The sequence below is a fragment of the Mercenaria mercenaria genome, unplaced genomic scaffold, assembly GCF_021730395.1.
Source record: "Mercenaria mercenaria strain notata unplaced genomic scaffold, MADL_Memer_1 contig_4480, whole genome shotgun sequence".
In the NCBI taxonomy this organism is placed as follows: domain Eukaryota; kingdom Metazoa; phylum Mollusca; class Bivalvia; order Venerida; family Veneridae; genus Mercenaria; species Mercenaria mercenaria.
In genome coordinates this window covers 32110-49885 of record NW_026462711.1, presented here as the reverse complement: position 1 = coordinate 49885, position 17776 = coordinate 32110, and the positions used below count along the sequence as shown (strand labels likewise).

The following is a 17776-nucleotide window of genomic DNA, read 5'->3' as shown; positions in this document are numbered from 1 at the left end:
GAACAAACCACCGCCAGCGATTATTATCCTTCATATGCTGTAATGTTATCTGGGAAAACTGTAGCAGCAGCATCCTTACTCTGTAACATGATATCCTCCATAACCGAGTCCTGTGTAACAGTTCCTCCCCCGTAACAGTTGAGCTAAAAATTCATGTTAAAATTTTATGTAAGAAGCAAAGACTATGTGATTTTGTTAAAATAAAGCAAGATCTCTTTTTCTGTAGAAATATATTTTGATAGTATGCTGACATAGACTTGTAGGAAAACCTTCAACCTTCTGTCCATTCCACTCACATCCCCACACCTCAGTCAAAATGTGATGTAAGATCATAGATGTTTTCAGCTGTTGAATAAGATTCCAAGGAATCCGTAAAACCGAATGATGCTCCCCGATGCAAGTGCTTGTCCCAATACGGAAAATAATGTATTAGAAACAAAAACAAGAGCTCGTAGAACACAAAATGCCCCCCTTGATGCAGAAATTATTTGGTCACTGTACACAAAAGATCTACTGTTCTGGGTCAATGTGACATTGACCTTTGACCTACTTACCTCAAAAACAATAGGGATCATCTGCTGGTCATTAACAACCTCCCTATTAAGTTTCCTGATCCTAGGCCAAAGCAATCTCAAGTTATCATCCTGAAACTGTTTAACTGTTCCGGGTCACTTTGACCTTGACCTTTGGGCTACTAGCCTCAAAATTAATAGGTGTCATCTGCTGGTCATGATCAACCTCCCTATCAAGTTTCGTGATCCTAGGCCCAAGTGTTCCCAATCGTCCGGAAACGGTTTAACTGTTCCAGGTCACTGTAACCTTGACCTTTTACCTACCGACCTCAAAATCATTAGAGGTCATATGCTATCTAAATGACCAACTGCCCTATCAACTTGCATGATCCTAGGCCCAAGCATTCTCGAGTTATCATCCGGAAACCATTTAACTGTTCCGTGTAACTCTGACCTTGACCTTCGACCTACTGATCTCAAAATCAATAGGGGTCATCTGCTGCTCATGACCAACCTCCCTATCAATTTTCATGGTCCTAGGCCCAAGCGTTCTTGAGGTATCATCCGGAAATCATTTTACTGTTCCAGGTCACTGTGACCTTGACCTTTTACCTACTCACCTCAAAATCAGTAGGGGTCATCTGCTGGTCATGACTCACCTCCCTATCAACTTTCATGATAGGCCCAAGCGTTCTCGAGTTATCATCTGGAAATGGATTGGTCTATATACAGACCAACCGACCGACCGACCAACATCTGCAAACAATATATCACTCCTTCTTTGAAGGGGGCCATAAAAATGGCATCTATCATTTTGTGAAGTTTCAATGAAACGCCATTAATACTTTTCAAGTAATGCTCCTGACAAGCCTTATATGCAGTTAATACTTTTCAAGAAATGCTCCGGACAAGCCTTATTTTGTATAATAAAGGGAGATAATTAAAAAAAACTAGGTAAAGACGGAAGGACGGACAAAGTGGCAACTATATGCTCGCCCTTCGGGTAACATAAAAATATAAGACAATAAATTGCTGCATAAACTGCTTAATTATCCTAAACTTCAACCACAGTCTCGGGATTTACTGTACTTTCAGCTATGAGAGTATTATTAGCAACATCATTTATGTCTAAAACGTCCCTTTCTTCTGGACTTTTACTGGCAGTATCATTTTCATTTGAGAACTGTCTCACAAAAGTATCTACTTGAGTAAGTGATGGAGGTAAACTGAACCTTCGATATTTGTGGAAGTCTGGGTTTTCCTCCAGAGCATCCAGTCTAGATTTTGAAAAATCCATCGTTAGAAACTCTACTTGATCATCATTGAGCATGGTTCCACTGGTAATACTTTCAGTGTCTGAAACAGATCCCTCATCAAAGTCCTGCATGGACGGAACTTTCAGCAATCTCCTGAATGATTTTTCTGACCCTGGTGTTGTAATTTCCTCTTCTGTTCCTACTTTCTTTTCCTCTTTGGTTGAAGAGCTGACAACAGGTGGGACAACTCTATTTCTATTATCAGTATTATGAGTGTATGGGTATGACATAGGTCTAATTGGTTCAGTACTTGACCTTGCAACATGTTTTGTTGTGATTCTAAGATTGGCCTGTAGAGGGTCCAACCCAGCCCCTACTGGGGTTAAAATGAGACCTTTCAGTTTGGCAGACGACTTTTTGCCCTTCCCAAGAGAAGAGGACAAGGGAGATGATCCTCCTGATTTATTTGTATCAATACTCACAGAGTCCTGTACTGAAGCTCTGTCTTGACCTTTATTAAAAATACTGTCAGATTCATCTTTATTAGAAATGTTTTCAGATGAATTACTTGGTAAAGCTAAATATTCGTCATCTAGATTCACGCTAAAGTCTTCTGTGATATTTTCAAGATTACCGTGCATAGACTGTTGTTCTTCGATTGCCTGTCGATAACTCTCCCGTCGAGCCTTCTCAGGAGAGGAATAAATTACTGAGGGGGGCCTGAACTCCTGACTAGATGAATCGCTAACACTAAACTGGGCAGACGTTGCAGTAGTCAGACTATTACCTGTACTGCAACTACTTGCTAAGTGTGTTGTTTTACCATCAATAGACACATGGACTTTACCCCTCATTGGAGGTGGTGACGGTGACTCAGACCCTACACCAGCACCACGAATTCCAAGTTCAGCCTGATTACGCATCTCAAGACGTTTTTGATGGATTGCCTCACTGATCTCCTCCAAATTACGAAGAGCGTCAGAATACGTCTTTTTAGAATTAGACACTGACTCCTCTAACATCATTACATTTCTCTTTCTTTCCTAAAATAAATTTAACATAACATGTGTATTGAATATTCAATTAAGAATTCCTACAAGAAGAGGCCCAAATGAGCCTAAATTGCTCAACTGAAGAGGACCTTTACCACCTGATCTTGCTTTTGACCAAGTTTGGCGAACAGTTTTTCAGAAGTTCATTAAAAAAAAAGTTATTTAAATGTTTTTTTCTTTCTATATTTTGTTGTGACGGCCCAAAATGCATAACCATTAGAACAAACTTCAAGATCAAGAATTTTTTTCTACTTTTAGATCTGGTGTCCTATAAAAGGGACCAAGCAGAACCATCAGAGAGGACACCTTATAATGACGCGAAAGATCAAGTTTGATGAAGATCCATCAAACTGTTCATGAGAGGTTTGTCCATGTGGTGAGGAAGATCAGACGACGGAGCAAATACTCCAGAAATGTAAAAGGCATGACCAGGAGCGAGCTGCGACTTTGCCGATAGATACCTCAATCCAAACTGTATGGAAGCATTGAGGATCTGCGGCAAACCACAAGTTTCATCAAGGTTAATGGTCTGAGAGTGTACGGCGAATGAAGAAGAAGATGAAGAACCTAGGGCAATACTTTGAACAATTAAGGTAGAGAGTCAAACCCTGACATCAAATGCCAAATATCAAGGCTCTAGCCATTATGGCTTCAGAGAAGATTTTGTCTTAGTCATTTTTTACCCTATGGGAATAATATGAACAGTTATAATAAAGAGTCAAACACTGATACCTTATGCCAAATATCAGAGCTCTAGCTATTATGGATTCAGAGAAGAAGATATTCAAAGTTTCTTTTATATTAGCCTATATTATAAACATGTCACACACATGGGCATGAACATTTTTGAACCTTGGGCAATAATTTGAAAAATTACAGTAGACAGTCAAACCCTCATATCACATGCCAAATATCCTGGCTCTAGCTATTATGGATTCAGAAGAAGATTTTCAAAGTTTCTTATATAAAAGCTTATAGTAAGTACATGTCACTCACACACAGGGGCATGGCCTTTTTTGACCCTTGGGCAATACTAAGAACAATTATGGTAGGGAGTGAAACCCTTATATCACAAACCAAATATCAAAGCTCTAGCTATAATGACTTCAGAGAAGAAGATTTCCAAAATTTCCTATATATAAGCATATAGTGCTGTATAGCGGGTTATATTCACGGTGCCAAATGTTCGCGTTTATTGAAGAGTTTTGAAATCACGGTGTCTTAATTTCGCGGAAACTACTTCGACCGCGAATTAAAAACCTTAGTTGTAAACAACTGAAAGGGAGATCATTTTTCTTAGACATGCAAATAACAATAAACACGCGAATAAGTCTGTCGTTGTCAACTGAATAAATGATAATTCAACACTTTGGCGATATTTAGTCCTGTAATGCATTGAATACTAATATTTATCATGCATCGAAACAAATGGTAGGTAGCTTCTTACGACGTACTCATACAAACCCCCAAGTTTATATTTAATTAATCAATTATAAAGAAAATGAATAGAAATAAAATTATCTCACAGCGCCTGCTAAACGTGTATTTGTTCAATTTTCGTGATTTTGATGAACATGTTTGTGTTGTTAACTTATTTATTTTGGTTGCTCCACACACAATTTGTATGTTTTTAACACTGATACTGAAAATCCTTTATGCTGGGATAAAAACATTCTTTTTATCTATAACTACTTTAATCATCAGTTTAAATAGACAATACTATGATTAGGAAGTTGTTTGTACACTACGGTGATTGTATTAAGCGAAGTATAATAGCGAAAGATGCAATTATCAAAAATTATCAAAAATCGATTTGTAAAGTATAACAGCTATATAACAATACGATGTTTTTCTCAACTTCATTTCTCATGTGCATAATTTCTATATTAATAGGATCGAGGCAAGTACCGAAAAGGGAGTATTTGGTGAATGACATTAATTGATTACATGTATAATATTTGTGTTTCTGTTGTTGTGCCCCATCTATCATACTGATTTTCTTTTTGATAAAATCAACTGCTCATCATATCGTCACCTCAGCGCAAGAAGTGTATAACTGCATTGACTTAAAGAAGGACTTATTCACTTTTTGCGCTAAGGTGACGATATGTAAGAATTTTTTTGTTTGTCAGGTGAAATAAAAATGTAAGAACGAGTAAAGTTTGTACTTGAGTGGTCTCCCTTGGTGAAACGTGTATATTCACGGTAGTAAATAATCGCGGTGTTTAAATTTCGTGTTGTCAATGTTGACCGCGAATATAGCGAAAATTAAACCTCCGCAAATATAACCCACTATACAGTATATACATCTCACACTTGTGGGCGTTGCCATTTTTGACCCTAGGGCAATAATTTGAATATTTATGTAGAGAGTCAAACCCTGATATCACAAGCCAAATATCAAGGCTGCAGCTATTATTGGTTCAGAGAAGAAAATTTTTACAGTCTGACAGCTGAAAACCTATTTACAATCAAAGTGACCCATATGTTCAATGAACAGGAACTGTTTGACACTATTGAAAGAGGGCCACCCAAAGATCACTTCTGTAAAGTTTCATCAAAATCCATTCTGTTTTGGAGGAGATGTTGTTTAAAGAAATTGTTGATGACGAATGCATGCACGCACACACGACGGACACAGCGTGATCACAATAGCTCACCATAAGCACTTCGTGCTCAGATACAGTCATTTAAAGGCATCTCTATTTTTAGCTCTAGTGGCCCCTAAAAGGGGCCTAATGCCTCCATTTGAACAAAATATGGAGATGACCTTATAATGATTGTACTGACCAAGTTTGATGAAGATCCATCAAGCTGAGAAGAAGTCATTTAAAAGTTTTTCTATTTCTAGCTCTAGCAGTCCTTAAAAGGGGCTAACTATCCACAATTGAACAAATTTGGTTGAGGACCTTAAATAACTAGAGTTGTCACAGGAGTAACAAATTATACCCCCACAATATGGCCTTGTCACAGAACTAAGCCAATGTCAAAGCTGAACTTGCTTGACCTTTGACCTACTGACCTCAAAATCAATACAGGTCATCTGTTAGTCATGATCAACATCCCTATGAAGTTTCATGATCCTCGGCCCAAGTGTTCTCAAGTTATTGTCCGGAAAAGGTTTCAATGTTCCGGGTCACTCTGACCTTTGACCTTTGGAACTCGAAATCAATAGGGGTCATCTGCTGGTCATGACCAACCTCCCTATTAAGTTTAGTTATCCTGGTCCAAAGAGTTCTGAAGTCATTGTCCGAAAACCGTTTTAAAAATAAATGTTCCGGGTCATTGTGACCTTGACCTGTGACCTAAAAATCATTAGGAATCATCTGCTGGTTGTAACCAACCTCCCTATCCATTTTCATGATCCTAGGCCTAAGCATTCTCAAGTTATCATCCGGAAACCGTTTAACTGTTTTGTGTCATTGTGACCTTGACCTTTGACCTACTAACCTCAACGTTGAACCTGACCTGTATTTTATCATGTTACACCTGTGTACAAAAAATTATGATCCAGACCCAAGCATTCTCAAGTTATCATCCGGAAACCATTTAACTGTTCCGAGTCACTGTGACCTTGACCTTTGACCTACTGACCTCAAAGTCGAACTTGACCTGTATTTCATTATGATACACCTGTGTACTAAAATTTATCATCCTAGGCCCAAGCATTCTCAAGTTATCATCCGGAAACCGTTTAACTGTTCAAGGTCACTGTGACCTTGACCTTTGACCTACTGACCCCAAAGTCAACCTGTATTTTCTGATGTCACACCTGTGTACCAAAAATTATTTAAATCGGTCAAGCCTTTCATGAGTTATCATCCAGAAACCATGAAAACCAACGGACCGACAGACCGACAAGCTCACTCCTATTGTGAGGACCTCACAGTGGTGCTACAGACTAAGTTTGATGAAGATTCGTTCATGAGAAGAAGTTGTTTAAAGGTATTTCTATTTTTAGTTCCAGTGGCCCCTACAAGGGGCCAATCACCCCCATTTGAACAAATTAATGGGAGGACCTTATATTAATAAATTTGGGTGAAGACCTTACAATGATGCTACACACTAAATTTGATGATCCATCAAGCGGTTCAGAAGAAGAAGTTAAGGAGCCAAGTGCCCCCACTTGAACAAATTTTTGAGAGGCCTTTATAATGATGTTACAGAGCAAGTTTCATGATGATCCATCAAGTGGTTCATGAGAAGAAGCTGTTTATAGGTTTTTCTATTTTTAGCTCTTGGGGGCCCTACAAGGGGCCAAGGAAAACCATCTGAACAAACTTCATAAAGATAGAGGTCCATGTCAGGATGCTACTGACAAAGATTGGTGTAAATCTGACCAGTAGTTACAGAGGAGAAGATGTTTAAGTTAAAATATTAATACTGGATGATAGACCATCCATCTATACTAATTGCTCACCCTGAACAAAGTTCAGTTGAGCTAAAAATGGTCTGAAATGGTTCTTTTTGAAATCACTCTATCACTAAAACCTTTCTCTTTCTCTTAAATTGACCATAAAGGCATTTTTTTTTTATTCAATTAGGTTACAAAGCACACACTGTACTGATTACAAAAAGAATTTAGAAATGAAACATCTTCTACATATCATACATGCATTTATTATTCATTATCAATTCAATGATGGATACTTATAAACAAGAGGGCCATGATGGCCCTATATCGCTCACCTCAGTTTAGTTGCTTGCTTAAATAAATTTCTTTGCTTAAGCTTCACTAACAAAAACTAGTGAGTAGGTCATGGTAAAGATTATCCAAGATAACTACTGAAATCTATTTAAAAATTAAGCTGGTGGTCCAAATTTCTTTGCTGTAGCTTCAAAAACAAGAAAGTTGGTCAGGGTTAGGAATATTAAAGATGAGTATTGAAATCAGTATCAACAGTTATGAACGCGGTCCAAATTTCTATGCTGTACCTTAAACAAGAGATCACAGAGTGATCTTGGCGCCCACCAATGTGCCATTTTGGAGTGTTCCAAATTTCAAGACTTACTGACTAGTTCAAGGTCAAATTTCATTTCCGTACACAACACTGTGCATGTGGTCCAAATTCGAAAGCTGTAGCTTGAGAAATGTGAAAGTAGGTCACTAGATCAATCTTAAGGTCAAAGTTTAATTTGGTACACAAAACTATGCAAGTGGTCCAAATTTGAAGGCTTAGCTTGAGAAATGTGTAAGTAGGTCACTAGGTCAAAATCAAGGGTCAAATTTCACTTCAGAACACAAATCTATGCATGTGGTCCAAATCTGAAGCCTGTACCTTCAAAAATGTGAAAGTAGGTCACTAGGTCAATGTCAAGGTCAAAGTTTGTTTCGGTACACAATCCTATGCATGTGGTCTAAATTTGAAGCCTGTAGCTACAGAAATGTGAAAGTAGGTCACTAGGTCAATCTTAAGGTCAAAGTTCATTTCGGTACACAAAACTATGCATGTGGTCCGAATTTGAAGGCTGTAGCTTGAGAAATGTGAAAGTAGGTCACTAGGTCAAAATCAAGGTCAAATTTTATTTCAGAATACAGAACTATGCATGTGGTCCAAATTTGAAGCTTGTACCTTCAAAAATGTGAAAGTAGGTCACTAGGTCAATGTAAAGGTCAAAGTTTGTTTCGGTACATAAAACCATGTATGTGGTCCAAATTTGAAGGCTGTAGCTTGAGAAATGAGAAAGTAGGTCACTGGGTCAAAATCAAGGTCAAATTTCATTTCGGAACACAAATATGCATGTGGTCCAAATTTGAAGACTGTACCTTCAAAAATGTGAAAGTAGGTCACTAGGTCAAAATCAATGTCAAATTTCATTTTGAAACACGGAACTATGCATATGGTCCAAATTTGATACCTGTACCTTCAAAAATGTGAAAGTAGGTCACTAGGTCAAAATCAAGGTCAAAGTTTTTTCAAGTGCACAAAAACTATGCATGTGGTCCAAATTTGAAGGCTGTAGCTACAGAAATGTGAAAGTAGGTCACTAGGTCAAAATCAAGGTCAACTCATGTCAAGGTTCATCTTGCCACTCAAAAATATACATGTCCAAATTTGAATGCTGTAGTTATTGACAAGAAGATTTTAAAAGTTTTTCCCTATATAAGTCTATATGAACCATGTGACCCCCGGGGCGGGGCCATATTTGACCCTAGGGGGATAATTCGAACAAACTTGGTAGAGAACCACTAGATGATGCTACATTACAAGTATCAAAGCCCTAGGCTTTGTGGTTTGACAAGAAGATTTTCAAAGTTTTTCCCTATATAAGTCTATGTAAACCATATGACCCCCAGGGTGGGGCCATATTTGACCCTAGGGGTATAATTTGAATAATCTTAGTTGAAGACCACTAGATGATGTCACATACAAAATATCAAAGCCCTAGGCCATGTAGTTTTGGACAAGAGGTTTTTCAAAGTTTTTCCCTATACAAGTCTATATAAACCATGTGACCCCCAGGGCGGGGCCATATTTGACCCCAGAGAAATAATTTGAATCATCTTGGTAGAGGACCACTAGATAATGCTTCATACCAAATATCAAAGCCCTAGGCTCTGTGGTTTTGGACAAGGAGGTTTTCAAAGTTTTTCCCTATATAAATCTATGTAAATTATAGAAATAAACAAAGGGCCATAACTCACTCATAAATTGTTGAACCAGTCTGATTTTCAGGGGAACACAACTAGGGTACCAATACATCATTCTGACAAAGTTTGGTCAAAATCCCCCCAGTAGTTTCTGAGGAGATGCGATAACGAGAAATTGTTAACGGACGGACGGACGGACTGACGGACGGACGGACGGACGGAATGACGGACGGACGGACCACGGACGCAGAGTGATTTTAATAGCCCACCATCTGATGATGGTGGGCTAAAAACAAGAAAGTAGGTCAGTAGGTCAATATTAAGACAATTCAAGATGAACATTGAAACCTGTATCAAACATTATGCTTGTGGTCCAAATTTCTTTGCCACTGCTTCAAAAACAAATAAGTCTATGTAAAACAAGGGACCACCCGGGCATAGCCTATACTGACCCCAGGGTCATGATTTGAACAATCTTGGTAGAGAACCACTAGAGCATAACACATACTAAATATCTAAGCTCTGGGCCTTATGTTTTAAGACAATAATGTTTTTAAAGATTTTTCCCTGTACAAGTCTATTTAAATCATGTGGACTGTATGTATATAGACTGTATGTATACAGTAGGGTAACAAAAAACAAAGTCCCGTAACTATGCAGAATATTTATCTTAAAGAATGTAACATGCACCATGAACAACTAGGGTTGGTACTGATCACTTGTGTGAAGTTTCATTAAATTGTGTGTAAGGGTTTGGTAGATTAGGCACGCACAAGATTGCATATGCAGACTGTATGTACATAGTATGTTAACAAGAAACAAAGTCCCATAACTCTGCAATTTTTGTCGCTGAAAGAACCTAACATGCCCCATGCACAACTACTGTTGTTACTGATCACTTGTGTGAAGTTTCATTTATGTCAAGGAGATGAGGAGAGATGGTGCGCACAAGATTGTGTCTATGTATATAGTATAGTAATAAAAAAACAAAGTCCCATAACTCTGCAAATTTTTTTTCTGAAAGAACCTAACATGCCCCATGCACAACTACTGTTGTTACTGATCACTTGTGTGAAGTTTCATTAAACTGTGTCAAGGGGATGAGGATAGATGGTGCGCTCAAGATTGTGTCTATGTATATAGTATAGTAACAACAAGAGCTGTCCGTAAGACAGCCAAGCTCGACTATTCGAAATATTGTCACAGAAGCAGGAAATTATTACCCAAAATGTTAAATATCAAAAGAGTTTTAAGTTCGAAAGGGGACATAATTTGACCAAAATACATACCAGAGTTATGGGACTTGGTGCTATCAACAAGTTTTATAACCCCGAAGAAACAAGTTAAGTTTCAACTCAATATCTGCATTAGTTTTGGGGATAGTAACTTGCATGTAAAACTTTAACCAGAATTTTCTAAGTCCAAAAGGGGGCATAATTTGCTCAAAATACATGTTAAGAGTTATGGAACTTGACCCAGTGAGGTTGGTAATTGACCTAGAAAAAGAATAAATAAGTTTCAAAGCTATATGCCTTTTGGTAATAGCTGTATGTACTTGCACGCAAAACTTTAACCAGGATTTTCTAAGTCCAAAAGGGGGCATAATTTGCCCAAAATACATGTCAGAGTTATAGGACTTGGTGCTATCAACTAGTTTTATAACCCCGAAGACACATGTGAAGTTTCAATTTAATATCTGTAGTAGTTTTGGAGATAGTTACTTGCATGTAAAACTTTAACCAGGATTTTCTAAGTCCAAAAGGGGGTATAATTCGGCCAAAATACATGTCAGAGTTATGGGACTTGACCCAGTGAGGTAGGTAATTGATCTAAAACAAAAGAAAAAATAAGTTTCAAATCTATATGCCTTTTAGTAATAGCTGTATGTACTTGCACGCAAAACTTTAACCAGAATTTTCTAAGTCAAAAAGGGGGCATAATTTGGCCAAAATAAAGGTCAGAGTTATGGGACTTGGTGCTATCAACTAGTTTTATAACCCCGAAGACACATGTGAAGTTTCAATTCAATATCTGCATTAGATTTGGAGATAGTAACTTGCATGTAAAACTTTAACCAGAATTTTCTAAGTCCAAAAGGGGGCATAATTTGCTCAAAATACATGCCAGAGTTATGGGACTTGACCCAGTGAGGTAGGTAATTGATCTAGAAAAAGAAAAAATAAGTTTTAAATCTATATGCCTTTTAGTAATAGCTGTATGTACTTGCACGCACGACTTTAACCAGAATTTTCTAAGTCCAAAAGGGGGCATAATTTAACCAAAATGAAGGTCAGAGTTATGGGACTTGGTGCTATCAACTAGTTTTATAACCCCGAAGACACATGTGAAGTTTCAATTCAATATCTGCATTAGTTTTGGAGATAGTAACTTGCATGTAAAACTTTAACCAGAATTTTCTAAGTCCAAAAGGGGGCATAATTTGCTCAAAATACATGTTAGAGTTATGGAACTTGACCCAGTGAGGTTGGTAATTGACCTAGAAAAAGAATAAATAAGTTTCAAAGCTATATGCCTTTAAATGATAGCTGTATGTACTTGCATGCAAAAACTTAACCAAGGTGTGACGCCGACGCCGACGCCGACGCCGACGCCAGGGTGAGTAGAATAGCTAGACTATTCTTCGAATAGTCGAGCTAAAAAAACAAAGTCCCATAACTCTGCAAATTTTTTTTCTAAAAGAACCTAACATGCCCCATGCACAACTACTGTTGGTACTGATCACTTGTGTGAAGTTTCATTAAATTGTGTCAAGGGGATGAGGAGAGATGGTGCGCACAAGATTGTGTCTATGTATATAGTATAGTAACAAAAAAACAAAGTCCCATAACTCTGCAAATTTTTTTTCTAAAAGAACCTAACATGACCCATGCACAACTACTGTTGGTACTGATCACTTGTGTGAAGTTTCATTAAATTCTGTCAAGGGGATAAGGAGAGATGGTGCGCACAAGATTGCGTCTACGGACAGACGGACAGACAGACAGACAACCTGAAACCAGTATACCCCCCCTTACAACTTTGTTGTCGGGGGGTACAATAACTTGGTAAAGGGCCACTAGACGATGCTACACACCAAATATCAAAGCCCTAGGCCTTGTGGTTTTGGACAAGAAGATTTTCAAAGTTTTTCCCAGGGGGATAATGTGAACAAACTTGGTAAAGGACCACCAGACAATGCTACATAACAAATATCAAAGCCCTAGACCCTTTGGTTTCAGACAAGAAGATTTTCAAAGTTTTGCCCTATACAAGTCTATATAAACCATGTGACCCCCGGGGCGGGGCCATATTTGAACCTAGGGGGATAATTTGAATACTCTTTGTAGAGGACCACTAGATGATGCAACATACCAAATATCAAAGCCCTAGGACCTGACACTGGTTTTGGACAAGAAGATTTTCAAAGCTTTCCCTATATAAGTCTATGTAAACCATGTGACCCCCAGGGCGGGGCCATATTTGACCCTAGGGGGATGATTTGAACAATCTTTGTACAGGACCACCTAAGATGATGTTACATACCAAATATCAAAGCCCTATGACCTGTGGTTTTAGACAAGATTTTTTGAGTTTTTCCTTTTGGTTGCCATGGCAACCAGAGTTCTGTATGGAATTCAATTCTTTGAGCAATTTTTAAAGAAAACCATCCAAGGAACATCCTTGTGAAGTTTCATCACAATTGGCCAGGTGGTTTAGGAGGAGATGTTGTTTAAAGGAAAGTGTGGACAGACGGTGGACGGTGAGCGATCACAACAGCTCACCCTGAGCACAGGTGAGCTAAATATGTTAAAATGGTCAAAACATGCTCACCTCCATCATTTGGTTGAATTTGGCTTTCATTTCAAAGTATGGCCTGCAATATTAAAAAATCATACTCTTTGAAAAACATTGTCAGGAAATCTGGTGTACAATGCAAACACATTCCATTTTAAGCAAAACGGGATAGCCAGAACCTGGATAGTTAACATAGTCAATAAAACTGAAATACAGCTGTTTTTGTTTTATTATGTAAAATTACAAATTAACTATAAATATTCCGCTGACCTTTGAAAATGGAAAAGTACATTTATCTTTAACAGGGGAAAAAAGTATTAAAAATAAAGAAGAGGACAACAATAATTTTACCAACAACTTACAAGAGTTCAATTTCATATTGGTTAACAATGTCTGAAAGTCTGAGAAAACTACACTGGATCGACAATCTGGGGGAAAGATTAACACATTTTATATTAGCTATACATTTTTATCATAATATCATCTGTGTCCTTATTACTTATAAACAAAATTTCTCCTTTTTTTCTAAAATAATTTTTGTAAATGTTTGAATGAGGATCTAATCATAGCATTATTTCATCTGTCAAAATATTTTTATAACTAATATTCCGATTTAAAAAGTTCTGTATAAACATAATATTATGTAAAAATAAAACTTAAATCACTAAATACGAAAAATGTGGAGATTATGCTCAAATAAATTACTTAGAAATAAAATGAAAGTAACATCATGCTTCAGACATGCCAAATGCTTTAAAAATTCTTTAACCAATCAAAACAAGCTTTGGTGAATTTGACAGTAAAACTTGCACATGCAATACAAGAATAGTCTACTATTTCTCATATTCCAGTAGCTGTAGTCAAACATTTAACCTATGACATTGTTAACCAACAGAAACATAATTATATATAAGATTTTGAACATATAAAACAATAGGGGTTATATCTTATTTTGTATAATTAATAACTCTGTGTTATTGCTGGATTTAACTTTGATTTGACACAAAAAAGCCATATATAACCTGTGTAATTAAATTTTGACAACAGTTTTAAGTCTATAAGGATATCAACAACTTGCATTAATATTTTGATATGATGCCTGGCAAAATCCTTGCCAATTAAAAGACCTTAAGAAAAACAACACATATTAAAAGAATTTCAGGCAAAATGCAGGATAAACATGCCATGATCTAAGTACATATAATAAGTTACTATTACCTACAACTACCTTCTACCTTCACAGTAATGGTAAAATATACACATACTCTTGACAAAGCAAACTTCCTTTCATAAAACATGGTCATTTCATTGAATTTATAACCAACTTTGGTATTTCTACACAAACCATACAGCATAAAAAGAATTTGTTTTTTAAAAATAAGGTTTCTTAGTCAAAACATAAATTCATACTTTTCAGGCCATATTAAACATGCTATACTTGATACATGCTTACTTAGATTTATTGATAGATCGTTTGAGTTCTTTCTGCAATTTGAGAACATGTTCCTCAGCTTCATTGAATTTCTGTGTTGTCTTCAAGTGGACCTTCTCACTTTCCAGTCTCTCCATCTCCGCATCATTCACCTGTATATATATATATATATATTATGCAAATTATCTCTATATATATTCAACATATCCACGAGATCCAGTTTACTTTCAGAGAGAGAAAATATAGCTTCTCTGGTCCCAATCAGTTAAAAAGACTAAAATGTCACTACTGATTTATGAGACATGAAAACAGAGATTTGAGTATATATATGCAAATGCTGAACCAGTACGAATGTGTAGTACAATTCGGACTCGTATATAAAGCAGCATCGAAACTACTCTTATTGGGTTAGTGGACTTGCTGTGGCATATGCGTGTTCGTTTGTACTGCTAGGCGCTTTGCCGTAATTGGTCTGGTATATTGTGGTGGTGATTTAGTTCGTATAAATTCTCTCTACTATATAATAATTTATAATGCGAACTTGTATCCTAGCGGATCTCACGTATGGGAAAGTCAACTGTTCTGAATATAGTTATATCCCTTAATGCAAATTATCTCTATATATATTCACGTATCCACGAGATCCAGTTTACTTTCAGAGAGAGAAATATAGTTTTCTCTGGTCCCAATCATTTAAAAAAAGACTAAAATGTACTATGATTTATGGACTGAAAAAGAATTTTGAGTTTTTAATATGCAAATGTTGAACCAGTAAAATGTGTTAGTACAATTCGGACTCGTATATAAAGCGCATCGAAAAAATCTTAAAGGGGTTTAGTGGATTGTGGGAATGCGTGTTCTTTTGTACTGTAGGCGTTTTTGCCGTTTTGGTCTGGATATTGGGGGGTTGATTTGTTGTATAAAATTCCCCTTCCCTATTATATATATTTTAAATAATACCATGTTTATAAACGAATATATATTTATATTAACTTAAGGTGTTGCAAAGTAAACAAGCTTTTGCTTTGTTTTGACAGGTAACCCTGTTTTGCCCCAAAATGCCCCATTTTTAAAACAAGAGCTTCCAAATGGTACAAATCCCCCCGCGGCCTTCACCTTTGCCCTTGCCTTTGCCCCAAAGTAATGGGGTCGTGTACTCAAAGTATATTAGCATGTAAAGTTTGAAGGTCTGGGGGAGTGGTTGCGAGAAAAGTCCCTTTATGCAAAAATTAACTTGACCCCCTGTGCCCTTGCCTTGACCTGGTCCCAAGTCAGAGGGGTCGTGTATCAAAAAGACTTTACAGCATGTGAATTTTGAAGGCCCGGGGCGAAGGGGTTTCGCGAGAAAGGGCCCTTTCATGCAAAAATTTAAATTTTGGCCCTGTGCCCTTTGACTTTGACCTGGTGACCCAAAGCCAGTAGGGGCGTGTACTCAAAAAGACTATCAGCAAGTGAATTTTGGGAGGTCTGGGTGCGGGGGTTTTTGGAGTAAAGTGCCTTCATGCAAAAGTTATGTTGTGCGAATGAACACACGAAAACGGCGAACAGGGGCAAAAAAACCCTAAACTGAGATTATAAGACAATATTCGACCAAGTTTCTAAAGCATTTTCTTTGAATGACTAGTTTTTGACCCTAGTGACTCCATAAAAGAGGGTCATGATGACCCTGGAGCTCCCCTGAGTATGATGCCCCGGTCGCTCACCTGGAATATGAGACAGTTTCAATATAAAAAATGATGATAAAATTTTTAAGAAATTTGTAGGTCACATTCGGTAATGAAATTCGTTTTAAAATTGTGTGCAAAATGTGATTTCTCAAAATTTAAGCTGTATCTTAAAAAAAAAAGAAAGTAGGGCAGAGGTCAAAGGGCAAGACAAGTGAATCATATTCTTGGGGTCATCAGGTAATTTTAAATTAAACAGTTTGGAAATAGGATAGAGATTTTTTAAGTATTTTTCCTATAAACTCGCATAAAAACTAATGCCCCAGGGCAGGGCCTCTTTTAACCCAGGGGATTAATTTTAACAATTTTGGTAGAGGATATAGACAATGATCTACCAAAAAATCAAAAGCTGGTGTTTTTGGTTTTGACAAGAAGATTTTTAAAGCTTTTTCCCAATAAGGGCTTATAAAATTGGGACCCCCCCGGGGAGGGGGCCCCTTTTACCCAGGGGACATTTGAAAATTTTTTGGTTTAGGGCCTTGGCAATGTCCCAAACCAATATCAAAGGTCTAAGTGTTGGGGTTTTAGACAAAAAAGATTTTTAAACTTTTTTTTTTATTTTAAATCTATGAAAAAATTGGGGGCCCCCCGGGGGGGCCTATTTGACCTTTGGGGGAAAATTTGAAATCTTCGTAGAGGCCACCGACAATGCTACATAAAAAAATATAAAAAGCCCTGGCCATGGGGTTTTGGACAAAAATTTTTTTAAAAGTTTTCATTTATAAGTTATAAAAACCGTGCCCCCCGGGGGGCAGAGCCATATTTGACCTAGGGGGATAATTTGAATAATCTTGGTAGAGGACCACTAAATGATGTACATACCAAATATCAAAGCCTAGGCATGTGGTTTTGAAAAAAGAAGATTTTCAAGTTTTCCCTTATAAGTCTATAAAAAACCATGTGCCCCCGGGGCGGGGCATTTTTGCCCCTGGGGGGATAATTTGAAAAATTTTTGGTGAGGACCACTAGATGATGCTACACACCAGATATCAAAGCCCTAGGCCCTGGGGTTTTTGGACAAAAAGTTTTTTTGGTTTTTTCCTTTCGGTTGCCATGGCAACCAGAGTTCTGCGGGAATTCAATTTCCCTTTGAATAATTTTAAAAAAGGGGGCCCCAGGATCTTTTCTGTGAATTTTGGGTGTAATTCGGCCCAGGGGTTTTTCAAAAAAGAAGATTTTTTGAAATTTTTTTCGCGGACGATGAGAGCTACGACAGGACATCAAACGGTAACAATAGCTCCCTTGTCCTTTGGGGACAGGTGAGCTAAAAACCTCCAAGTTTCTTGGGACAAAAAATTCTGAAAAGTTTATGCACACTAAAAAAAAAGAGATCACAGAGTGTCTTGGCACCCCCAAGTGCCATTTTTTAGTGTTCCAAATTTTAAAAACTTACTGACTGCTCAGGTCAAAATT

The 17776-nt window shown here is 37.3% G+C and overlaps 1 protein-coding gene across 2 annotated transcripts; it reads right to left on the bottom strand.

Annotated features, from left to right (window-relative positions):
- Nucleotides 1–211: 211 nt before the first annotated feature.
- On the bottom strand, nucleotides 212–14792 carry LOC128553906 (SH3 domain-binding protein 5-like). 2 transcript variants are annotated; one of them, XM_053535106.1, is made up of 4 exons: nucleotides 14661–14792; nucleotides 13570–13635; nucleotides 13244–13286; nucleotides 212–2811 (listed from the first exon to the last, which is right to left on the bottom strand). In XM_053535106.1, exons 1-4 carry the CDS (start codon nucleotides 14774–14776, stop codon nucleotides 1567–1569), a joined length of 1470 nt encoding a protein of 489 aa, XP_053391081.1. In that variant the 5' UTR covers nucleotides 14777–14792; the 3' UTR covers nucleotides 212–1566. The 2 variants fall into 2 exon arrangements, with proteins under 2 accessions (XP_053391081.1, XP_053391082.1); XM_053535107.1 differs by lacking the exon at nucleotides 13570–13635.
- Between the last annotated feature and the right edge of the window lie 2984 nt (nucleotides 14793–17776).